General features: G+C 40.1%; 1 protein-coding gene across 5 annotated transcripts in view; it reads left to right on the top strand.

Annotated features, from left to right (window-relative positions):
* Positions 1–27,023, top strand: part of LOC140454623 (alpha-actinin-1-like) — a 108,182-nt gene that overhangs the window by 32,853 nt on the left and 48,306 nt on the right. For all 5 annotated transcript variants that reach the window (XM_072549522.1, XM_072549521.1, XM_072549523.1 and 2 more), the window contains exons 2-3: positions 21,528–21,642; positions 24,408–24,527. In XM_072549522.1, coding sequence (XP_072405623.1) covers positions 21,528–21,642; positions 24,408–24,527 — 235 coding nt within the window. The remainder of the gene's footprint in view (positions 1–21,527; positions 21,643–24,407; positions 24,528–27,023) is intronic.

Genomic DNA, 27,023 nt, shown 5'->3' on the forward strand with positions numbered 1-27,023 from the left:
TCCACCTATTTTTGTCTTGACTGGAAGTTTGGCGACAGTGCATTTACTTTCTTCCTTCCTTCAAGTCACTACTGTATGCTGTAAACATTTGTGGTCCCTGTGTTGGTCACTTGGAAGCCCACTGATATACAAGTTACCAGCCTGAAGCGGGATCCCTTATTTCCACTCAGCTTCCTGCCCATTAGCCAATCCTTCACACGTGCCAATACAGGTATACTGTTGCTAACACCATGGGCGCTCATTTTATGCTTTAATCTTCCATGAGCTACATCGTTGAATGCTTTTGGGAAGTCCACATTCCCCCACATCTACTGGCTCCCGCTCTCTGCTGAGACTTCCTCAAAACTCAAATTAGCTACACACGTTTCCCTTTTTTGGAAACCATGCTGATCTGCTAGATAATAATTTTTCTTTTTCCAAATGTCCTGCCATTACTACTTAATTGATTCCAATATTTGTCCAACAATAAACATTAGGCTATAACAGGCTTTAGTTACCTGCCTTTGCCTCTTCCCTCTTTGAATAAGGATGTCTTATTGTGGTTTTCCAATCCTCTGCCACTACAGAATCTCAAGACTTCAGAAAAATTACAACCTAATGCATCCACGCATGTTCCTTTGGATCAAAAGTAAAGTATTTTCTGGACTAAAATTTGAGGTTTTTCTATTTCTTCAGACGTGATGTCTGACTTTTTTTCCCCTTGCTGTTTAAAGTGCTATATAGTTATAAGGATTTGATTTTGTCAAAGAAATGCTATGTTTAGGTTTTCTGAACACCCCACTTTCTGTGGGAACTTGCAATGTGTAGAATCCTATGAATAACTAAAATTCCCTGCCTGTCTTGTTTTTAATCTGTATTTTAACTGTCCACTACTAGGTGTGGCTTACACAAGTTTTTAAAACATTACTTGATGAAACAAGAGTTGAATATCAATGCCTGTGTAAGAGACTGAACTTTAGATAAACATTTAATGTTCTGCAAATTGACAACTTTTTAAAAGATTTAGATTTGAGGGGAAAGAGGCTGCAAAGTTTGTCTTTGCAGGACGAAGTTTCTTTGTTCACATCACATTAGCATGAGCAATGTGAATATCTAAAATCACTTTTCTGGGGAGGGAAATTTGGCTTTGTATTCTAGTCTATCCTTTCAAACCAAGCTGTGATCTCCTTCTCACTTTGATCCACACTTGATTCAAATGTTAGTGTTGTCTTGATTTGAATTTGTTTACATTTTCATTTTTGAATTTGGCTGTCTATCCACATGGAGCTTAGCGTTGCCCTTGCTCAATCTTAAGAGCCAGGTGATTTTTTTTTAATATATATATACTTTCAAAAGTCAGGAAAAACTTCAGAATCTGCTATTACCAAGATATTTGGTTGACTGCCTTTTGAGGGCAGGGAGAACTAGCCATTTGGATACAGAACTGGCTCAAAGGTGGAAGACAGAGGGTGGTGGTAGAGGGTTGTTTTTCAGATTGGAGGCCTGTGACCAGGGGAGTGCCACAAGGATCGGTGCTGGGCCCTCTACTTTGTCATTTACATAAATTGTACAGTTAGTAAGTTTGCAGGTGACACCAAAATTGGAGGTGTAATGGACAGCGAAGAGGGTTACCTCGGATTACAACAGGATCTGGACCAGATGGGCCAATGGGCTGAGGTGGCAGATTGAGTTTAATTCTGATAAATGCGAGGTGCTGCATTTTGGGAAAGTGAATCTTAGCAGGACTTATACACCTTTTTAATGGTAAGGTCCTAGGGAGTGTTGCTGAACAAAGAGACCTTGGAGTGCAGGTTCATAGCTCCTTGAAAGTGGAGTCGCAGGTAGATAGGATAGTGAAGAAGGCGTTTGGTATGCTTTCCTTTATTGGTCAGAGTACGGAGTACAGGAGTTGGGAGGTTATGTTGCTGCTGTACAGGACATTGGTTAGGCCGCTGTTGGAATATTGTGTGCAATTCTGGTCTCCTTCCTATCGGAAAGAAATTGTGAATCTTGAAAGGGTTCAGAAAAGATTTACAAGGATGTTGCCAGGGTTGGAGGATCTGAGCTACAGGGAGAGGCTGAACTGGCTGGGGCTGTTTTCCCTGGAGTGTCGGAGGCTGAGGGGTGACCTTTTATAGAGGTTTACAAAATTGAGGGGCATGGATAGGATAAATAGACAAAGTCTCTTCCCTGGAGTGTGGGAGTCCAGACCTAGAGGGCATAGGTTTAGGGTGAGGGGGGAAAGATATAAAAGAGACCTAAGGGGCAACTTTTTCACGCAGAGGGTGGTATGTGTATGGAATGAGCTGCCAAAGGAAGTGATGGAGGCTGGTACAATTGCAATATTTTAAAAGGGATTTGGATGGGTATATGAATAGGAAGGGTTTGGAGGGATATGGGCCGGGTGCTGGCAGGTGGGATTAGATTGGGTTGGGATATCTGGTTGGCATGGACCGGTTTGACCAAAGGGTCTGTTTACATGCTGTACATCTGACTTGTTTGTTTTGACTTTGAACAGCCGCACTCTATCTCCATATGAAAGAAAAAACAAATTGCTGGAAAAGCTCAGCAGGTCTGGCAGCATCTGTGAGGGAAAAGTAGTTAACTTTTTGGAGCCAGTAACCCTTCAGAACTGATGGTAGCTAGAAAAAGGGTATTTATGCAGAAGATGTTGTGGTGGGGGAAGAAAAGGTGAGAAAACAACTGGACAGGCAAAGGACTGGGTAAAATCAGCCTAAGCCTAAATAGCTGTTGGTGGCGACTGTTAGCTGACAATGAGTTGTGTGGTAGCAGCCCATGTGATGTTAAAGCCTGGTGTATGGGGGTTGGAGTAAAGACATGGAGGAAGAAGCTCAATTGTCGCAGTCTATTGAGTCCAGAAGGCTGCAGAATTCCCATATGGAAAATGAGGTGCTTTTTTTTCAGCTTGGCATTGAGTTTTGCTGGCGCACTGCAGTAAACCTGAGACAGATATTGACCAGGGAACATGGTTGTTGAAGTACCAGACAACTGGAATCTTTGTCATTTTTGCAGTTAGAACATAGGTCCTTTGTCAAGTAGTCACCCAGTCTTCTTTTTTTTCCCCAGTCTAAAGAAGCCAAATTGTGAGCAGCAAATAGTAGACTAGATTTGAGTGAAGTGCAGGTAAAGCGCTGCTTCACTTGGAAGGTGTGTTTAGGGCCCTAGATGGTGTTGAGGGAGGAACTAATAGGAGGGCTTTACACCTTCTGCAATTGCAGGAGAAGGAACTGTGGGGACATGTTGAGAGTGAAGGAGTGGTGCAGCAGGGTGCCTTGGAGGGAAGGGTCTCTGGAGAAGGTTGACCAGAAAAGGGAATGTCTCTCATAGTGGTATCCTGGTGGAAGTGATGGAAATGGCATCTAATAATCCTCTGGATATAGATGCTGGTGGAATAGTAGATGAGGGGGAGGGGGACCCTATCCCTCTTGGAGGGAAGAGAAGGTGAAGGCCAAAGTGTGGGATCTGGGTCAGACCTGGCTGAGGACCCTGTCAATTATGCTGTTGGAAATGTTAATGTGACATCCTTATTCAAAAACGATAAGCTGTCATTTTCGGTTGCTGGGGTCGTCATAAAGCACAAGATAACCAAATACTTGGAAAATCATAAAGCTCAGTTCACTAGTATCAACACAGTTTCATGAAGGGCAGGTTGTGCTTGACAAACTTGGAGTTCTTTTTGAGGATATAACTAGCAGGGTGGATAAGGGGGTCTGGTGGATGTGGTATATTTGGGCTCCCAGAAGGCATTTGACACATCCCATAAAAGACTGATCTAGAAGTTTAGGTACTGAGGGTTAGGACTGGAGTATTGTCTGGTTGACAGAAGCAGAGGGTCACGATAAATGGGTCCTTCTCTGGATGGCGAACTGGTTGCTTGAGGATTCACTTATTGGACCTTGACAATTTACAATCTATCAAATGTCCCTACCAGCATCTGCAGTCCTCACTTTCTCCTCATAGCTGATCGTAGCCTGGTCTCAACTTCACTTTCCTGCATGCTCCCCATAGTCCTTTATCCTGCTTTTCAGTGTAATGTGGCAAAATTCACAAATGATACTAAAAGTAGGTGGGGAAAGCAGCTGTAATAGAGTTTACAGATGGATATCGATAGGCTGAATCTGGCAGGTGGAATTTAACATGGATATGAGAGAGATTATCCATTTTAGCCAGAAAAATAAAAGGGGCAAATTTATTTAAATGGGAAACGAATTCAAATTACATCACTGTAGAGGGATCTGGTGTCCTTGTGCATGAATTGTAGATACAGAGGAACCACTATTATCCAAACTAGATGAGTGGACACTGTTTTGTTCAGATAACTGATTATTTGGTTAATTAATTTTTCCTCTGGGGCTTGGAGTTTTCTGTGAAGTCTGCTCCCTGCGCAGGAGACTAGGCAAAAGTATACTGCGCGTGAGACCCTGCTCCTTGTCTGCACTCAACTGCTTCCAGCACCACCACCACCCTCTCCCTCAATCCAACAGCCCCAACCCTGTCCAACCCCTACCAGACTGTATGCCACCAGTAAGGCTGCTGCTGTCTTTATGGGGTAAATCTCCAAATAGCATGCATGTGCGCACACCCTTTTAACGGGTTCCACCGTTGCTCTGTATGTGAGAATGTTGGAGAGATTATCTGGGGAAGGGGGATTTCGGGTTCACTCCTATAGAACTACAGGGAAAGTGCGGGGAGAGAGAGCGGGCGGGAGGTCAGTCATTTGGAGATGGTGCCCGGACTGTCCAGGACTGTTCTCAGCAGCATTTCAGTGAGCAGAATTCATTTTTAATCATTGTACCTGTTTTAAAAAAAATGTAATGAGGGTTGAAACAGCTCTTTGTAGTGTTTCTATCAAGACCTTGAGATCCCCTTCGGATAATCGAGGTTCCTCTGTAGTGGGTATGCAGGTGCTGCCTACAATAAAGGCAAATATAATCTTAGCATTTTTTGCAAAATGACTGGATTATAAATGTATGTTCTTACAATTTATATAAGACATAAGTAACACCACACCTGTAGATGTGTATCCAGTTTTGGTCTCTCGAGGATGTGGTGGCTCAGAAGGGGTTCACCAGGTTGATTCCAGGGATGAGGTGAGGACAAACTATCTCTTTGAGAGTTGTGAATCTGGAACCCACTGCCTCAGTGCAGTATACGCACAAGCAATGAACAGATCCATGGAAAAAAGGTTCTGAAAAGCAGGATAAAGGACTATGGGGAGCATGCAGGAAAGTGAAGTTGAGACCAGGCTACGATCAGCTATGAGGAGAAAGTGAGGACTGCAGATGCTGGAGATCAGAGCTGAAAATGTGTTGCTGGAAAAGCGCAGCAGGTCAGGCAGCATCCAAGGAACAGGAGAATCGACGTTTCGGGCATAAGCCCTTTTTCTGGACTGAAGAAGGGCTTATGCCCGAAACGTCGATTCTCCTGTTCCTTGGATGCTGCCTGACCTGCTGCGCTTTTCCAGCAACACATTTTCAGCTTTGATCAGCTATGGTCATGTTAAATGGTGAGTGGGCTTAATGAAGGGCTGAATTGTCTACTCCCACTCCTTATTCCTATGTGCCTGTATCACTGGTGCATTTCAGTCCAAGAGGAAGTCTACTAGTTAAAAAGTGTGGAAATGTATAAATTGTAAAGTGAACTGCCTGTCGTATGTACAGCAGTGTTAATAATAACTTTCTTCCGACTTCAGCATTTGTGAAGAACGCAAATCCTGGTGCCCTTAACTTGGATGATAACTTGCACATATGAAACCTGTCACATCAGTTGCCATGTCAAAATAGCACTCTTAACCATGGTTATCAAAGAATTTATAAACATTTTTCTTCATTTGATAAGTATATAAAAGAAATGAATTTACTCCTTTGCACAGGTATTTTTGACCAAGGTTGTATATATCATACAAAGTAGGAAAATTAATTTTTCATCTGTACAGCACTCATCATGACCTGATGGACAAAGCTGCTTCAATCAGCGAGACGGGGTGTCTATAAAGCAGGAGAAGCAACAGACAGTTTGCTCTCAGTTTCTGAAAATAGCAATTTGGTAGTGACTGGGTAATCTGAGATTTTGGTTCTGGGCAAATGTTGATCAGAACATAAGAAATCCTTTGTTTTAAATGGTGGTTCCTCATTCCAATCTCTGAAATTTCTTTGAATCTGTTCATTGCTGATTCATGTTTACCAGTACAGGGGCAAAGGAAATAGGCAACAATGAAGGAGTAAGCACTTCAAGCCAGAGAAAGTTGTTACCAGCTTTTCTGTAATATGACCCAGTGCTGTTTCCTTGATTCATAAGCCTGCAGCTGCTGTTTGGCTTAAAATTCCGAATTGTTAGTAAAATCATCTCTGGATAAGTAACCATGCATTTCTACCTAAATATTGAGCAAAAACAAATCATCCTGTGGTTGCTTATTAATTTTTTCCCCAAAGTTTTCACTGAAGATGGAGAACAAAACTTCAAGTTGGTTTTTTAGAAGAACTAAGATATGTAAATCTCTTATTTTTGAGGTGTCATTATCCTGCAATATCTTTCCTTTTTTTTTAGGCAGATCTTAAATATTTTCTCTTTGGGTTTGAGCATCCTATTGGAGTGTCCTTGGCAAAGTCTCTAGAAAATTATCTAGGGTAAATTATTCCAAGGCAGTCATGTGCCTAATGGAGGAAAACTGTATGGGTAATTATCTTCCCTCAAGTGATTTGAATGGCGGGGGGAGAGGAGGAGGAGAGAGAAGGGGAATCAAGTTTGGGAATATGAATGACTCATCTGGAAAAGAACCAATTGACATTACAACCAATCTCCATTGAGCTTTCCCTTTGGAACTGATGGCTGTATTTTTTTCTGGATTCCTTAATTTAATGTTTTTCCAGCTGTTCGTTTTGTAAGGCAATTTTCAATAAAGACGATAAGAAATAGGGACAGGAACAAACTGTCCAGTCCCTTGAGACTGCTTTGCCATTCAATAGCAGGGCAGATCTGATTTATTTTTTAAACCAGTTTAATGGTCCTCTTGGAACTAGAAAGACAATGCTAGTTAGCTCTCAATTGGCTACGGGTTACATAGGTGAAATTTCAAATAGCATCAGTGACCGTTTTGCAGTAAATACCCTATGGGTTTCCCATGATAAACTGTAGCCAATAATTTCTTTTTAGTTTTGCAAAATGTCCCCACAGCCTTAAAGTTGAGGTAAATTCAAAGACCTGTCTGTTATTTTCTTTACCTAGGATTCTGCATAAGTTATAAGGCATCTGTTTATTGCAGTTAAGCTTTAGTCTCAATTTCTTGATTTTGATAGACTATGCACTCACTGTTTAGTGTTTCAGTGGTCGACTGACCTATCCCTCATTGTGCAAGCTCTTTCTCTTTTCCCCCAACCCCCATTAAAACTTTAACAGTTTTTTTGCCTTTGTTCTTCTATTTGTAGTTTGACCAAAAATGAGAGCTATATACCATATCTCATACTGTTGTTTTAAATTAGACAAAGTTAAAAATCTCAGCACCAGGTAGTAATCCAGCAGGTTATTTCGGAGCACTGCTCCTTCAGGTGTCTGATGAAGGAGCAGTGCTCTGAAAGCTAATTCTTCCAAATAAGCCTATTGGACTATTACCTGGAGTCGTGATTTTTAACTTTGTCCACCCCAGTCTAACACTGGCTCCTCCACATCATAAATTAGAGAGCTGTGTGAACTTCTTAGTTGACTTGGTAGCAATCTACTTTGGAAAAGGAAATATGGAGCTTGCTAAATTGATTGTTTTGACAGCGCTTGCATGATTTTGTCATGCTAGTATTATACAGCAGTTGTGAATATGATGCTCAACATTTCCTACACATTTTAAAAAGTGCAAATATTTGGCTACCTTCTGTACAGTAAGTTACAATGTCTTGTTTCCTTTGTTTTGAAGTGATTTCAAACAGCCTGTTGTAGTTGGATTGAACAGTAAATATAACGTTAAAAAATGAGCTGTTGTGAATGACATTTAGCATACCACACCTATGTTACAGAATAACTTGGTTTTATGGCTGAGCCACTTAACCTTATAAGGCAATCTCCTTGAAGCATCACCTGGGAGTGGCTGTTGATGGGTAGTGTTATCTGTGTAGCTGAAGCTAAGTCTCTTGTGAAATCATGCAGCTAAAAGGTGACTCAATACTTGGCCTTTTTCTCATCTTGACCTGTTCTACATGGTATCATAACATGAGTATTGGGGGGAATTGTCTGCCCATCCTTTTTTAAAATTGAACAAGAATTATGCAGATGCACTGTGATATTGGCTGGTCGAGGTAGTATTGCTGGTAGTGCATATTTCACTGAAGGTAATCTGTTATCTACAAAGATAGGTATTTATGATGTACAAATACTTGATTATGAGGAAGTGCACATACTTTGTGCATGTAATCACCTACACATGTAAATGAAGTCTGTAGGAAGGGAAGTTCACTTTTGGAAATAGAAAAAAGACCTTTTAGTAATTATGCTTTTGCCCATTGCCACACCAACTTCCAAACACATTCTCAGCCAGGCAGTGTTCATTTTAACAGGAAGCTAGATTTTCTCCTACCCTAGCACAGGGTGGAAGCGTGAGTGATCCTGCAAGATAACGTATCAAAACTTTTACAAATAAAAAGTGATGTGCAAGTTACTACTGGAGAGAGATTGATATAGTTAATTGTTTCACTTGGGAGTTTGAGGTCAAGTATAGTGTTTGAGTAAAGCAACATTGAGGGTTTTTGGCAGGGTGGAGCTCGGGAAAGAAGCTAAAACCACAGCTGGACTGTGGAAGTTGGGAAAGATGGAATGGGCTTAGTGAAAGTGAAATGTGCCCAGTGCACAAAAATCCTAATGAAAAGTTGTGGAGGTGAGGATCATACAAGGGTGGTGAGCTTGTAACCTGTTTGAAGCTCTAATGGAGGGATAGTGACCATGAGTGAAAAGTATTCTGAACAGGGTTTGAAGGGAAAATGCCACTTAAAATTTATGCTGTTTGTGCACAGGTTATATTCGGAGGCCTAGAAGAAAGATTCTTGGATAATTACAGCATTGCAGCAAACCATAAATAGCTGGGTGTAAGAAACCATAAGTCAAGTAACAGTGGAAGAAGAAGGTGATTAATGGAGCAAATTGAAAGCAACTAGTAGGTCTGTTGTGGGAACAGCCTCCATCTTGCTGATAATATTTGAACTGAAAGAGCCCTCTCTGGATCTTAATGTATAGATCTAAAATGCCACAATATGGCTTTAAATGACTAACCGTGCCTTTCAACGTAGATGGCAGTTTCTAGTCAGGAGTAGGAATTTTGGTTCCCAAAAGAAAAATTGCTACCCATTAATGTCTGAAGGAATTTGTAATGAACATTGACTTCCCCTTTTTTCAATTTACATGCTAATGGATTAGTGCAAGCTATTAATGGGTTGGGCGTGATCTTAAAAAATGCATACCTATGATCTAATATCCAATTTAGCAAAATTAATCTTATACCCTGAAAAAGCACCAAACGCGTGAATACATTGTATCAGGCAAGGCACTGAGACTGCTAGATTCATCAAGAAAATTGGAACATCTGCATACAGCGAGATCATATGTAATTTTGACCCCACTTCTGGAGCTGATCTATTGAGATCCCCACGAATGGCCTCTGCTAACGGTTCAATCACCAACGTAAAAAGTAATGGTGAAGGGGACAGCCCTGCCGGCTGTCCCTAGAAATATTAAAATTGCTTGATCATACCCTTTTGGTAATGACTGCAGCAAGGAGTACACTGTAGAGAACCTTTATCCATCTTATGAAAACTTTGCCCAGACCAAACCGGTCTAGAGTACAGAAAAGGTACCATTACTCAACTCTGTCAAATGCCTTCTCTGCATCTAAAGAAATCACCAATCCCTGTATTGACTGCTGTTGGCATGCTTGAATTACGTTAAGCAGCCTCCTAATGTTATTGGAGGATCTGCGACCCTTTTATGAAGCCGCCTGATCCTCTTTAATAATAGAGGGTAACACAGTCTCCAGCCTTAATGCAAGAGCCTTAGAGAGGATCTTAAAGTCCATATTTAAGAGCGAGATGGGCCTGTATGAAGCACAGTCTTCCGGATCCTCCCTTTTTAAGGATAAGTGAAATATTGGCCTGCCTCAGATGGTGGGAGACAAACATGACTGTATGAATCATTAAATATATTCAGCATCAGGCTGACAGTATACTTATAAATTCCTTATAGAATTCACTGGGAAGTCCATCAGGACCGGGCGTGTTTCCACTCTGAAGCTGCCTCACAGCTTCCTGCACTTCTTGCTCTGATAATGGGGCATTGAGAAAGGACTGTTTGGGAGTCACACCCGGGAGCTTCAGATCTCAAAAAGATTCCATTTTGGCCTGCCCCTCCTCACAATTCTCAGACTGATCTAACTTAGAGTAGAATTTCTGGAATGCCATATTAATCTTTTTCGAATCGTATGTTAGGTTCCCAGGCCCTTCCCTAATCACTGTAATGGTTTGTGGGGCAAGGTATGCTAAGTACTTGCCTGGCTTGTCACCATGCTCGTATAACCTTTGCTTTGCAAAAGCCAGCTCCTTCGCCGTCTGCGTGAGCACGGAATTTAGTGTAGACCGCAGTACCGTAATCCTCTGTAGTTTGACTAACGCGGGTCTGTCAAAATAGGCCTTCTCGGCTGCCTTCAAGGAGCTCACCTGTCTGCCGCTTCCTACTTGTGGAATATGAAATAAGTAACCCTCTGGCATAAGCTTTTGGCAGTCTCCCAGAGAACAGATGACCTATCAACCAAGCCTTTGTTGACGTATAGGAATGCCTGAAATTCCCTAGAGAAATACTCCACAAACTCGCTGTCCATGAGAATAAAGGGGTCCATTCGCCGGTACCTTGAATCCACTGTAACATCCTTAATTTTAACCATGAGGTACACTGGAGCATGATCAGAGATGGCAATATTACCAATCGTACAAGATGCCATCAGATCCAGGGTTACCGCAGGGGTCAAAAAAATCAATCCTCATGTGACATCTATGCAGATTAGAGAAAAACGTGAAATCCCTACCTGTAGTGTGGAGACACCTCCAGATGTCCACCAATCCTAATTCCCCACATAGACCCAATAACTGTTTAGTTTGTGCAGAGGGTATCTAGGGACCTTTTAGGCAACTTGTCTACTGTGGGGTCCATGAGGCAGTTAAAATTCCCCCCTATAATGTGCTGAGACTTGAGACTGATCAGTTTAGAAAAAGCATCTACCAAGAATTTAAGAGGATGAGCTGGGGGACAATAAACATTAAAATGCCATATTCTTCCATTGATAAATGCTTTAAGAATTACAAACCTCCCGTATGTGTCTTTAACACATTCCAGCAATTTAAATGAGAGTTTTTTTCCTTACCAATATAGCCACTCCCCTACTTGTATTAAATGACGAAAAATGAACTCGGTCATACCCATTCTGTCGTAATTTCAGATGCTCCTTGTCATCCAAATGTGTCTCCTGTAACAAAGCAATATCCACCTTCTCCTTTTCTAAGACTCAAGAGTAACTTCTTCCTCTTGGTGAGTGACTTCTCTTGATATTCCAGGTACACCATTTAATCAAATCATTAGCCATAATCTTCTGCAATTACATTTAAGTTAGAGAGGAGGAACCCGAACCACAAATTGCTGAGCCTTAGTGTTGCATGGTTCACCGAATATAAAAACTACATAAGCTAAAACCACTACATTTAACAAACATGCAAAATTATTAAAAATAAAAAACAAAAACCAGCAAACAAACCAACATATAAAGCGCCAATAGTGCTGAGTAGGGAACTCGCCCCCCCCCTGCCCGGAGGGGGCAACTACCCATCCTGAACTGCCCATAAATAGGCATCTGACCATCTCAACCACCTTCACTTCTCCCAGCTAGAGCCGCATCGCAAGCTAAAAAGAATCAACACCCCATAGAATATCAATATGAATAAAAAAATTCTTTTATTTAAAAAAAGGGGGAATAAATACCCCACCCATCCTTTGGTATGTCCTAACTTAGAAATTTAAAATGTACATCTTAACCACCGCCAGACAGTTTGAACCAAATTATTATCAATCGAGGAAAAAAAGGGGAAAAACAAAGCTCGAACCAGATTTCCTCTATCTTTTACAGAATGATAACCGCATACCCAAGCAACAATATTTATACATACCTAAATTGTTTAAATTAGGTTAGTTTGTCCACAAAGTCTCTTGCCTTCTCCGATTGTCAAATAGATGCATGGATCCATCTAAGGTGATCCGAAGCACTACAGATATCTTGAGTACTGAATCCCAAGCTCCTTCAATCTCCTCCTGACGCCATCATGCGATTTTTGTTTCTGGATCACCACCGCTGAAAAGTCCTGAAAAAACATGATCTTAGACCCCTCGTAAATTAGGGCCTTTGGATCCCCCTGGAATCTGGAAGCCTCCATGACACTCTCCTTATCCTGGTAATGATGGAAACGCACCAGGAAAGGACAAGGGCGTTGACCCAGACCCAGACCTGACCTCCGCGCTGCGACTCGGTGAGTCCTCTCTATCTTCAATCCTCTCATGCCAGTCTCCAAGTCAAGGAATTTCTGAAGCCAATCTTCCAACAAATTCCGCAGGCCACTCACCTTTCCTTGCCCTCGGGCAGACCAATGATCCGAATGTTTTTCCTCCTGCCCCTGTTTTGAAGATCATCCACTTGGTCACGCAAATTACGCACCTGCGACTTCAGGGCTTGGATCTCTTCTTTGAATGAACTGACATCAGCTTCCACCACTGTGACCTTGTGCTCCACCTCATCCGTCCTCTTCTCCAGGTCTCTCAGCTGCTGCTCATGCTTCTGCAGCATGACAGACTGGAGCCAACTTCTCTTCAATCTATTTCCCCAACATCTCACGAGATTTCAAGAGCTGGTTCACCAGGTCCTGGAGAGTAATCGGCTCAGAGGCTGCAGCAGGCTGAGCTGCAGGCCTGGCCTCTGATGCTGCTCCTCCCTTTTTAGGCATTTCTGGACAACTGAAAATACAGAAGTCAATTTTTGAATGTTTCTTGGGGCTCCACAATCTTTCCAATGCCCCAAGAAATCTTGATGACCTGGGTTGAGTGGGTTAAAGGACTGTCCTGCTCCTGCTGCGATGCAAAGCTCTGCAGTGTGATCTTCTCCGATCGCCGCCATCTTAGATCCCCCCTTTTGGGAACCTTGACAAGTAAATATTAGGACAGGTTGTCTGACCAGTTACCTTTTTACAAATGTTTGCAATTTTAAGCAGTTTTTCTCCATAAAAGGATCTGGTAGGGTGGAAGCTTTTTGCAACAATTGTTGGGAAGAACACTCTTTCCTAAAGGGTTGACGTAACCCAGATCGCCATGATTTCTGAAGGCGATTTATCTTGAATTCATCAGAGGCCGTTTGTTTGAGTGATCAATTACTAAAATTTAAACTAGAGATTGTATGTTGCTGTATGCCTGAATAAAGCATCTAGAAGTTATCAAAATTACAAGGATAAACAGTCAACAACAGCTGAGCACACGAACACTATCATACACTGATTGGAAGGAACTGCAGATTAGTTCTATTTTGATTTGTTAACTTTGCACAAGGAAGCCTAATATAACTTTGTTTAAGTATTTTATCATTTCTGAGGCTTATTCTTGCATTTTACACCTATCTGTAACTTTAAATGTTGGAATACTGTGGATGCTGTCAAAGGAAATTTTTATTTATTAAACTAGGGTCTTGCACCTTTTATAATTCTGCAGTGGAGATGTGCAGTGTGGAACTCTTAAGATTTTGTTGTTTGTTTTTTCATTCAGAGCTGCATTGTCTGAAATTTAAAGTTAGTAAGACCTGAAACAAGAGCTGTGGAATTTGAAAGCCTCATTCGCACTTGACAATAGCTGGCTTTACGCAGAATGTCCTCATGAGACTGATTTTGATGACTCAAAAGCAGAAATTCCTCTGTTTAACGTGAATTATTTTAGCCTTATCTCCACAGACATTTTTGGTTAGATACTTGTTTTCTCATGAATCCACTTCATTAACAAATTTAAACTTGACCACTTCCCTCAGTCTATAAGAGTCTGTAGCTCTTGAGTACGGCCACAGGTTTAAGTCCCACCTGCTCCAATGATGTGTAGTATCATATAAGCAGATTTATAAAACCTCTACAAGACTAAGGTAGCAAACAAGTGCAATGGTTTCTTGAGCACTTGCATTATTTGTAACATCAAGTTGTTTTGCTTCTACTTAAAACACTGGTTTTTGATTAGATGCAGTTAATGGGGCAGTGAAATCATTCTCAGACACTTGCTCAAGGCCAGTAAAATTGTAATGATATTTTGTTTTGAAAGTATTCTTTGACTTTTGGACTGCTATGTTGTGATTTTTCAAATTTTGGCTTAAGGGCTCTGATTTAATACATAGCCACTGCTGAATATCATAACTGAAAAATTATTTCATCCTACTACTGAAAAGGGGATAGTAATTAGGATTATTTTACCTATTTTTAATAAGTTTTAAGCATGGATGTGCCACAGCTTGTTTTAATGCTTAGGATGTTTGTTGTATAAGATGCCTCAGTTGTTTGTGCTAGTGTTGATTAAATCTGCTTAACGTTAGTGCCATTTGCTTGCTGTTGCAATACAGTACTTGTCCTCTCAAACTGTAACCTATGGATATTACAGAAGTTCGGATGGTTACCATGTATAATTAATTATTTAAACATTCTGTAGTGTCCTCTTGTCTAATCAGAAATACGAGCTGAATTTGTGGCTTCTGTCACTTTACTAAAAGGTATTCTGTGTATGTAAAAACATCCAAACTGACTAGATGCATTCATTTGAATAAAGCCTCAGCACCAAAGAATGTTGTTTGAGTGGTAGCTTAACTAAGCTAGATGAAATGTGTTTCCAGTTCATAAACTTGTCATAATTTGCTCCCATTTTCTGTTAAAGGCATCGTTTGTTTACTCTGATCTCCTTGTTTTGTAAGAATTAATGTTCAGATGTAAACCTGTATGTACAAATTTGAAGAGGGGGTCCTTTTGTGCATCATTCTATTGTCTATGAATGCACTTGTACAGAGATTACTTTTGTGAATATGGTTCACAAAAGCAGTGAGGGTAGTTTGTGTACACTGAAAATTCTAACAAATCTGTGCAAATTAATTTCCACTGTAGAATTATAGTCATTTAAAACATGTTAAAATTGCACATTTTCACAAGGTCAGTCAGCTATCAATCTGAATATTTACTCCCTGTTTAACACTTCATTTGGCAATAAATGAAGTACACTGGGCCAGCAAAGCTGTTGTTGATTACTCCTAAATGTGTTCTCCACTGTTTACATTTGCACTTCAGCTGGGTGCTGATCAGGAAGGATATTTGCACTGAGTCTCCTTCTTGAGCTGAATCTCCTTGAGATCATGTACATCATTGTTGCTTTGATTTAAGATCTGCTAATTGGATCTAAAATTGAGATATTCCTGACCTGTAACCATCAATTAAGTGCAACTGTTATGAGACCAGGATCCCAAAAATACTAAGTTGCTATGCAGCAGCATTTCGGATGCTGTTTTATCAAGCACTAACACCATGTTTTTAATGGTGTTAGACTATTGACTCAACTATGTGACTACTTTTATTTTAAAATATCTTCAGAACATTTTGGCAAATAGCTTCATGATCAAATTTTCTGCATCTTGAGTATCACGCTTTCTTTAAAGAAAACTGTTCAGGTTAATTTGAGCTTTTCGGTTTAATGTTTTTCCAGGGCTTGAGTATAAAAACTCAGTTTTTATACTTGCATACTTTTATACTATGAGCAAACCAGTTGGATGCCTTTATTCCTTTTTTAGTGTTGCTTTATAATTAGTATGTATTTTTAAAGCTGTCTTTTTGCCACAAACCATTCTTACCATTCGAGTCTTGTAAGCGAGAGACACTGCCACAGTGAGTAGCTGAGGGCAGGATGATGAGCACTTGAGATAGAAACAGAAGTTATGTTAATTATAAAGAAGGATGAGTGGCATGGTAGCTCAGTGGTTAGTTCTGCTGCCTCTCAGCTCCAGAGACCCGGGTTCAGTTCAAGCCTCCGATCGCTGTCTGTGTCGAGTTTGCACATCCTCCCTGTGTCCATATAGGTTCCTTTGCCAGGTGCTTTGGTTTCCTCCCACAGTCCAAAGCTGTGCTGTTTAGGTCAACTGGCCATGCTAAATTGCCCAGTGTGCAGACTAGGTGGGGTTAGCCATGGGGAATACAGCGGTTGCAGGTGGATCTGGGTGGGATGCTCTTCGTAGGGTTAGTGTGGCCTCAATGGGCCAAATAGCCTGCTTCCACACTAGGGATTCTTTAATTTTTTTTTGTCTGGGTCAGTTGGCTTGTTTCTGTCCTGTATGTTCTGAAAAGCCCATGTGCATTGATACTATTATATTTACACAGACATTTTGGACTTCAAGATCGGTTGAATGTTTTGAGTGCCCAAACAAATTTGTTTACACCCACTTTCTCCAAAAGATAATGGATATTGTCTCATTGCAATTTTATGGGATGTAGGTTTCTAATAGTGCCATGGGGGAAAAACTACCAAAGTTGCTGGATTATTGCAAAAACTATAATTTTTCAATCCCCTTCATTCATATTAGATCAGGCCAATTCCTGACTGTACTCTTGCATTGTGAAGTTATGTTGCTAACCTCCAATGTCTTGGCAAAACGTTTTAGTTGTAGGAAACCGGATACAAGGCCTATTGTTCTCATCTGAAGGCAACGGAGGTTGGATCAAAATCAGATCCAGCATGTTGTTCAGAAGCCAAATTAAATGGTGAAATTCCATTACAATATTGTGGTTTAATTTTTCCTTTTGGTGTAGGGTATATAAGCACATTACTCACCATTTGAGTCAAATGGATATAATTTTAGTTCCTTCTGCAGAGAGCACAGGATCCTCGTCTGATTCTAAAGTACTCACCATTTCAGGCTGAAGATGCCACCTTTAAAAAGGAAATACTAAATGTTGTAAATCTGCTTTTGGATAAATGTAAAATATTCCAATACTGTTTGAGGAGATCTAGGGAATTTTGCTTAGTCATAGAATCAAAGAATTCCCACAGTGCTCATCAGGAGCCATTCAGTCCATCGAGTCTGCACTGACCCTCTGAAAAGCATCCCACCCAGACACATTCTCACATCCTTGAAACCCTGCATTTCCTACAGCTCATCCACCCAGCCTACACATCCCTGAACAACACTATGGGCAATTTAGCATGCCTGACCCACCTAACCTGCACATCTTTGGACTGAAGGTACTGGAATACCTGGCACAAACCCATGCAGACATGGGAAGAATGTGCAGACCCCAGACAGTCACTCAACAGTGCTTGCTAATGTTAGTTGTGTTTTAATTACGTGAAATGAAGGACTGTAAAGTGCTTTGACACAGATGTTGGAAAGTATATAAATGCGAGACCTTTTCACAAATTGCTTTTGAGAAATAATCCATTTTGTGATTGACCAAACCCCACACCCCCAAACATTTTATGAAAGCCTAGATCCTAACTTCTTATTTTTTAAACAAGTGCCAGACATTTTTGGTCAAAGTAGCAGATTTGAAGAAACACCTTTTATTCCTACAGTATAGTTAAAATACAAAAGAAAGCTGAATAACCAAACTCTATTGGTAAACTTAGCTAAATAAATGTATTATTCTGTTATGAAACAGTAACTGTTCCAATATAGTAACATCACATAAACACACACTTGGCGAAAGGCAAATTCAGTAAAATAGGTTGTCATACAGGCAATTCTTCAGTCCAGGAGGGGAAAACAAACAAATCGGCGTAGCATGAAGAGGTATACTGCAGTTTCCAAATCCAGCTTCAAGACCCCAGCAATTGCTGCTTAAAATGAAAGCTAAAAATTCAGATTCTCTGGGAGCTTGCCCCACCCATACAGGCTGCTTCTGTTGTTCCCACCTACCTTTTTTAAAAAAAACCCAAGGCATCACTAGCTATTTACTTTATGGGGCTTTCAGTAGACAGCTTGGTACTCTCTCAAAGCCTCTGTTCCAACACAAGACAAAACAACAGTTAAGAAATTTTGATCTTGTATCATAAGGCAATGGGTCCCAGCAATGCCTGCCTCTTAGAATATGTGGAACAGTCCTTCTTCTGTGGCTATATTGGCACCACCGCCACTTTTTTTTTCTCTGCTACATCGATGACTCTATTGGTGCTGCATCTTGCTCCCACAAGGAGCTTGAACAGTTCATTCACCACACCAACATCTTCCATCCCAACCTTCATATTTCCCTGGTCTATCTGATACCTCCCTCCCCTTCCTGGACCTCTGTCTCCATATCTGGTGACTGACCACAGTCCGACATCTACAAAACCACCTACTCCCAATTCTCAGGATGAGCAATTCTATTCCAGGACATCCCAAACATCTGCCTACTTCAAGGAGTGTCATTTTCCTTCCCCAGCAATCAACGGTGCCCTCAATCGCACCTCCTCCATTTCCCACACTACTTCATTCCTGATGGAGTGTGGGCAAGGCTTATGCCCAAAACGTCAATTCTCCTGCTCCTTGGATGCTGCCTGGCCTGCTGTGCTTTTCCAGCACCACACACTCAACTCTCCTCTGCATCAGTGAGACCAAATGCAAACTGTCAGGGATTTTAAGGGTGATACGATGTTTAGCACTGCAGCCTCGCAGCACTAGGTTCCCAGGTTTGATTCTAGCCTCGGGCGACTGTTTGTCTGTGTGGAGTTTGCACGTTCTCCCTGTCTGTGTGGGTTTCCTCCAGGTGCTCCGGTCCCCCCCCCCCCCCCCCCCCCTGCCTCAGTCCAAAGATCTGCAGGTTAGGTGAATTGACTGTGTTTAAATTGCCCATAGTGTTAGATGCATTAGTCAGAGGGAAGTGGGTCTGTGTGGGTTACTCCTTTTGGAGGGTCAGTGTGGACTGGTTGGGCTGAAGGGCCTGTTTCCACACTGCAGGGAATCTAATCTAATCTCTGGCCTGTGTGTACGAACCAATCACTTCAACTTCCACTTCACTAAAGACACCCATTCTGAGGAGAGCTGAGATACATGGGAGAGGAGTGGGGCTATGGGCAAGGCAGCTGAGAATGCGATAGGTAGATGGTGGGAAGGTGATAGGTCAGAGAGGAGGGTGGAGCGACTAGGTGGGAAAGACAATGGACAGAACAAGAGGGTAGTACGGAGTTGGAGGCATGGGTCTGGGATAGGGCGGGGGAGGGGAAATGAGGAAACTGGTGAAATTCACATTAGTCCTGTGAGGTTGCAGGGTCCCAAGGCAGAAGTTGAAGCATTCTTTCTCCAGGTGTTGGGTGGTTAGGGTTTGGTGATGGAGGCTCAGGACCTGCACCTCCTTGTTGGAGTGGGATGGGAAGTTAAAGTGGTCAGCCACTGGCTTTGAGGATGTAAAACAGGTCCTTCGCAAGTTTCCATGGCTGAATACTTCTCTCTCCCACTCCACCAAGGACATGGAAGTCCTGGACCGCCTCCATTGCCAAATCTTAACCACCTGACGCCTGGAGGAAGAACTCTTCATCTTTCACCTTGGGACCCTGCAACCATGTGGGATTAATGTGGATTTCACCAGTTTCCCCTCTTCTCTTCACCCCCCACCCCCACCCCACCCCCCACCTTGTACTAGACCCATGCCTCCAATTTAAAAAAAATACAAAATATCTTCATCCTAAATGCTAAGGGATACGACTTTAACAAGACTTTTGAGGCTCCCCCATGTTAGGCTGATATAAAAGGTGAAGTCGCATGGGGTCTGAGATGAGCTGGTAAAGTGGATACAGAACTGGCTTAATCATAGACAGCAATAGAAGGATGTTGCAAAAGATTAGTAGTCTAGAACTGTGTTCATGCAACCTTAGGCTAAAGGGCCTATTCCAGTGCTGTATTGTTTGCTTACTCAATCTCTCAACCTCCTTACCCATTAATCCATCTTGTTAACCTTTGCAGTGTAAGATAATTGCATCCGTCTTTGGGATGGAGAACAAACTCCATATAGTATTCCAGGTGTGGCCTGGAATTGCAGTTGGATTACATGAATAAAGAAATTCACCTTGCAATAAAAGCAGTATCTTATTTGCCTTCCTGATTGTTGTACTTAACACATTCTTGTACAAAGCCACCAAAACTCTGAACATAACAATTTTTCAGTCTTTCTGAATGAAAAAATCCTACCTGTCTAGTTTTCCTTTCACAGTAGATAATCATTCTCCACAGATTCCATATCCATTCTAACCATGACCCTACCACTCAAGCCTACCCATAATCCCATTTCTACATCTTTGCATCATCCTCCATACTGACTTTTTAAAACCTAAAATTTGTCAAACAAGATGTCTTGTGTTCAATCTTTTCATCGAAGTTATTGATCAAAATTATAAATAAGACACATGCACAGATGCTTTGATACCTCAATTATTGCAATCCACTTTGAAAGTGACCTTTTTAGTTCTCGTTTCCACTTTGATTAACTGGTTCTCAATTAATGCTGCTACTTTTGTGGCATTTTTAGTATATATTTTTGCCAAAAAATATTATTTGTCAGTAACTAGGGGGTCACAATTTCAAGATTTTCAGCAAGAGAACAAAAAGTTAGATGAGAAACTTTAGTGTTAGGATTTGGAATCTGCCTGGGAATGTGGTGGAGGCAGATTGCACAGGAAGCTTCAAAGGAGCGTTGAGTATAATTTGAAAGTGAGGTTGGAGGGCTGGAGAGTGGGATGAGCTGGTTAACTTTTTTTTGAGAGCTAGTACAGGTATAATGGGTTGAATGGCCTCCTTTTGTACTATTACAATTCTAATAAATGTTTTATAGTTTCACTATTTCCAAACTTAGTTATATTTTCCAGTCACCTTCCCTTTCATAAATTTGGCACAGTTTTAAGTATAGATTTGTAGGCTTCTATTAATTGTAGCATTTTTCCCTACTACTGAGTTGCTGGCTGCTGTTTTGTTTTTGAGGGTAGTGGAGTCTTATTATTAATCTAATGGCTCTGCTGTAGATCTAAAATCAAAGCGAACACATCCATAGTCTCTATTGTACCTCTTAAAAGTTGGAGGGTGCAGGCATTGGTGTGAATTGATGGCTAATTGCAAATTGGCACAAATTGGGGTTTCAATTGAATGTTTATAACTCAGTCAGTTATAACTGTCTCAAGATTTATGCTTGTAATGCTTCACTTCATGAAGAAATGTACAATGGAATTAATTATTACTCCATTATTTCACCAGCTCGCTCACTAAACTGCATTTTGATCCAAGGGTTTTGGCTACTTTTAGTCCCATTCATTTCTGTGATGCTCCTACCTGTAAAGTTCCTCATTTTCATTTGTCCCTTGGTTCCCACGCTTTCCACAATGTCTGTCTGTTTGCTGTCGAGACTGATTTTTAAAGTATTTATTTGATGTCTATGCCATTTTTTTTTTAGTCGTCTTTATAATTTCTTGGCCTGAATGTGAGTTCTTGTTTTTTTTAACAGACCTTTACAGCATGGTGCAACTCTCACTTGCGTAAAGCAGGGACACAGATTGAAGTAATTGAAGAAGATTTCAGAGATGGACTTAAACTTATGCTACTACTGGAGGTGATTTCAGGTGAGGGCAAGCAAACTCTGCAAAAGCAAACAGCTTTTAAAAAACCTGTTCCAGCCTTACAGGAGTCTTTTCACTCACTGATAAAGAAAACTCTTACCATGTTTGAATGGTCACACTTCCTTTTTCCTTCTGTTGAAACTTTTAATTGACTTACTCCCTCATGACTGGCTTTAAAACTGCGATTGATTTTATTCTGAGCAAATTGACTAGATGTGTATAGTTCAGAATGAATCACGCCCAGGCTGCTTAAAATGTCATGTTCATGCTATTGGACCCAATATTTTCACATTCAAAGAATGTGAGCGTTTCCTTTTTCTGATTTTATATTTTATTTGAACAGGATCGTGGAAGTTAATCTTCAAATACAAATGGTGATGCTATTATCTTGTACAACTAATTACCTTTAAAATTCTAGCCCAAAGAGCTAAACTGCAAATATTTTAGACTTCTCTTTTTCATAATCACTACGCTAGTGTTCACTTGGCTTTTGGTTATGGTATGATCAATGTCAATGCGTACTTTAATCAAAGCAGGAGAAATAACAACTGACAGGCTATTATGAGCTGTTATTGAGTTCAGTCACGTATGGCAAAATGTGATCTTTAAATCAAGGTCTCTGTAGAACTAAACAATGCTTTTAGATATTTAGGATATTTAGTAGGCTTTTTATGCTATACAAGTTCTAACTTTTACATTATCACTGCTTAATTTCAATGTTTTGTTCAATAGAGATTTAATGTCAATGCTTGTGACATTTCTCAGAAATCCATAATCTAGTTAAAGTGAATAGTATGTCTGGACTTTCTGTTGCAATTCAAAGTGTTTCTGTTGTTTTAGAACTTCTCATCTTTTTCAAAGCACTTTTTTATAAAGAATTATTGAACTTCGCTCCTTTCCTGGATGATTCAGTGCTGGTGGCTGTGTGCTCCAGTCAATGCCAGGTTTACTGATTTTGGCCAGTTGGTATCTAGATTCCTGATAGAAATATTGGCCACATCTTCCTGTTCTCGGGTTAGCAATGTGATTCATAGTTAATAATTGCCTTTCCATAATAGCTACTTTGCAATGAAGACTGAGGGGGACAGGATTTTGCTAGATAGAGAAAGGTTATGGAGGCTGACTGAAAAGTGGAGTTGAGAATACAATCAGATCAATCATGATCTTATCAAATGGCAGAGCAGGCTTGAAGGACCAGATGACTACTTCCTTCTGTCCTATGCTCCTTTATAATGTTAGCCACAGCTCTTTAAAATGTTCAGAGGCATCAGGAGTAGAGGGAAAAGAAAATAGTAGAACGAAGAGATATTGAAATACATCTTGCTGTGATTCCTTTCACAAAAATGTTACAAATGGAATTTTTGTGCAGGATTGGTTAGAAGGCATTATTTTTGTCCCTTGCTGATGGAGGAATTCAGCAAATGACTGCCTTCAAAATTTTAACTTCAGTTGACGTCCTTGGATGTCTTTGTGTACCTTGCACAAGTGGCTACTGTTTGTTAACACTAATTATTGAACTTCAGACAACAGGGGCTCCTTAATTTATGAACATTCATCTGGCTTACAAACATTGCATACGGAAGTGTAATTTTTAAAGACTAGACAAAACATTGCCTTAGTTATGACCAGCTACTTATTTTTCCCTGCATGGTGTTCCAACTTATGTATGAATTGAATTGCGAATGGATTTTGCAATCGAACCCAGTTGCACCCTGGAGACTGTCTATATTCAAATTGGTTGTAGTATCAGGCAAGCTGAAACCTGTTATAAATGCCTGCATATGCATAATTCTAGCTGGATTACTAGATAGTGATTTGTAAAAATATTACCACCCTTATTGAGATCAGTTAACTCTACAAGTATCGGGAATTGAAGCTGGAACTCTAAAGTAGTTTCACGTCTTACTAGATAGATTATTAGCAGTGACTACTGCTGAATTGAACTAAGTATATTTAAATTATGACTGAATTTAGATTTGAAATGAAATTTAAGTAACATAATTGTTATTGTCCAGCATTGCATTTGTCATTAGTCTGCTGATGGGATTTTCTTAAACTTGCATCATTTCTTCACCTAGAGATTGGGGAATCTATGGAATTCTCTACTACAGAAAGTGGCTGGGGCCGTAACATTGAAGGGGTTTAGAAGGAGTAGTTATGGATGTAGTCGGGGCTAAAGAGATTGAAGGGTATGGGTAAAATTGTGAACAAAGGATTGAGTTAGATGGCCAAACGTAAAGGAGCAGACTCAAAGTGCCGAATAGCCTTTCCCTGTTTCTCTTTTTTGGATGTAGGTTTGCTTGCTGAGCTGAAAGGTTCATTTCCAAACATCTGGAAATGAACCTTTCAGCTCAACGAGCAAACTTGCATCTAAAACCTCAACCTGAGCTACAGAGTTTCTCAAAACTCCCTGTTTCTATCTGTTCAAATGTATCCTAACATTTTCTTGCTGATATCTTTCCCTAGTGTTAGGTCTTCACTGTTGTCTTTATAATCCTCTGTATCCACCAAATGTCCACCGCAGTAAAGTCTTAATTTTGAATTCTGGTATTGGCTCGTAAGTCTTGATATTCATAAGTTTTGTTTTTTTAGCTATGCCCTTGGTCATTTAATCCATCAAATAAATTACAATATCTGAAACTGAAGTCTTTTTAGTATTACTGTTTCACTGGAGTTGTAACTTAAAGTAGGTTCTCAGAATTATGGCTTTGTCATTTCATCCAAGAGATTAGTAAAAAAAAAAAATGTACAATGTTTTCTCTTTCTAGGAGAGCGATTACCAAAACCAGAGCGTGGGAAAATGAGGGTGCATAAAATAAACAATGTCAATAAAGCGTTGGATTTCATTGCATCCAAAGGAGTAAAACTTGTCTCCATTGGGGCAGAAGGTAAGAAAAAATACTTGTGTGCATGCAAAATTGTGAATTAGAGACAATAGGCCATTCAAGAAGTGTGCAATTCATCTATTTGTGTCCCAAATTCCATAATCCCATCTACCCTAGGTGTTTTATATATAAGTTTATCCATGGAAATATGCTTTACCACGTTGCCTGCAGCTAGATATGTTCATTAATCTATTCATCAAAATACTGGTCCTTTATATTGGTTAGCTAGCTGTAATTGGACATGCAGCCAAGACAATGGAGCTTGACAATAATGCTATAATTTTAAACTTTGAATACCAAATGTCCTTTTGATTGGAAAGTTTATAAATTTGAGTTTTGGTAAACGCATATTAAAAGACAGTTTGTGATTTGCAACTTCCTAGAGGGCAGTGTGTAGTAATAATATTCCACTATGACCTGGGCCCAGTATTTTTTTCACCTTGCAGCAAAGTGTAACTTTTCATCTAGCAGCTTTGAGTTAGGAATGAATGTCTATGAAATTTTTCAAAGAACTATGATGCCTCTTGTCCTTATTTTTGTACACTGTCCCTTGCCAGTACCAGTAAAAAAAGATTTGCATCTTTGTAACATTTTTGCAAAATCAATCCACACAAAATACATCATTCAGTCCCAGTGGAAATGTTGCATCCAGTTTTGGGCATCACACTTTAGGAAGGATGTGAAGCCTTTAGCGAAAGTAGATTAGCTCCACTTGGAGGAATTCAGCTGTGTGAATAAACTGGAGAGGGTCGAAGATTGGTTTTAGTAATTTTTAAAATTATGGGTTTTGGATAATTAAACCAGTTATGGCTGGAAAAAATGATAACTGAATTTGTAATTTTTAAGATGTTTAGTAAAAACTAAGTAATATGAGAAACATTCATGCAATGGTTAGGATTTGGAAATTACATTGGATAAATAATTGGAGGAAATAAAATTGCAGCAATTTGGTGCAGAGGGAAAATGGGGCTCTGGTTCTTGAAAAGCAAAAATACAGCGCAGAAGCAGTGATCCTAATTGCTTCCTATGCTATGCTACCCTGTACTTCTATAAAACTTGACGTCACCAAGTAGGGCTTCACAGCCAGTTAGGAATGTTTTTACTTGGTTAAAAGAAGAAGAAATGGGCAACCACTTTACACTAAGATCCTGTAAAAGAAATGACAAAAGTAACCAGTTATTTGAAGAATTGACATGACCAAATTACTAGGAAAACTCCTGTGCCCTTTCAATAATGCTATAATGCCTGTAATATCTTTCTAAAAGTCAGCAGAGCATATGTTTATCAGCCTGATGACATGTCCCACCAATACAGCTCCCCTTGTTAATTGAGGTTGATGCTTTAGAATGTCCTCCAGTCCGAGACTAAAGTTTAAATCTGAGCTCCAACTCTGAGTCAAAAGTCCTACAAACGAGTGAAGACAGATTACAGTTAAATTTGTTCTAGATGGCAAAAAGTTGGAGTGGCAGCAATAAGCAGTGAGATCTTAGTTAAAGATCTCACTTAAAACGTGGTACCTATCGACAGTGTAGTGAAATACCCCTATGGAATAGGTTCAAATTAGATTGAAGTCAGAATCTACAATTTTCTTTAAAATGCAAAGCAGATGTGCCAAACTATTTTTAGTTATAATTCCAATGATTCCCTTTCCCTTCTGATGAGGTAAAACCTTCGTCGGAATGCAGATTTTCTTTTGGTATGATTGACTACAGTTGTTCCATTCTTGTATATTGAATGTGAAAGCACTTAATAGATTTCCTTTTTTTGACTTTCTTTGCTTCTGTCCCAGCTAATCTGTTGGAACTTTTTTCAACAGTTGAATTCTATGCCAAATTTTAATTCCTTTGGAGAGCCTGCTTTCCTTTATTTACAGGGTTCTTCTCATAACATCTGTAAATATGTTCTCCTTTTGTGATGCATCCATTGTTACTGTGGTGCATGGTAATAGTTCTGTTGCATTTTTTCTTTATAAAATGCAAACCTTCATGAAAGGTTTCTGACTACTCCTTGGAAGTATGTAGTGGCCTGTAATAGAAGGCTTGCTACTGTTCTTTTTAAATAAAGAATTGATCTAATCTAGCTACCACATGCCTGTTACCACATCTCATCTGGTGGACAATTCAGTTGCACTAAGGAGGCTTAAAACCTGCAAACTATGGTGCAAAGCTGTTTATAAACTCTAAACAAGGCTTTCCATACCAAAGAGGGCACTTTGCTCACCTAGAGGTTAAAGGTGTTTATTGTCATGATTAAGCACTTTTTAAAACATGGATAAGAAATGTGCTTGCATCTACAAAGCAAATAATAGCATTGTGACTACTGGTGATAAAAGTATACAAGACTTATTTACTTGATGTAAAGTGACCTTATGTATGGAAACAGTGGCATGGTGTATGTCAAGTTCATAGTAATCTGGCCACATGAGCTATTGGATGCAAAATTTGAGATGCTGTACATATCAAGGAATTGAGCACTGATAAAGATGTATTGACAGTAGTT

Source organism: Chiloscyllium punctatum, chromosome 29, assembly GCF_047496795.1.
Source record: "Chiloscyllium punctatum isolate Juve2018m chromosome 29, sChiPun1.3, whole genome shotgun sequence".
NCBI classification, from domain to species: Eukaryota; Metazoa; Chordata; class Chondrichthyes; order Orectolobiformes; family Hemiscylliidae; genus Chiloscyllium; species Chiloscyllium punctatum.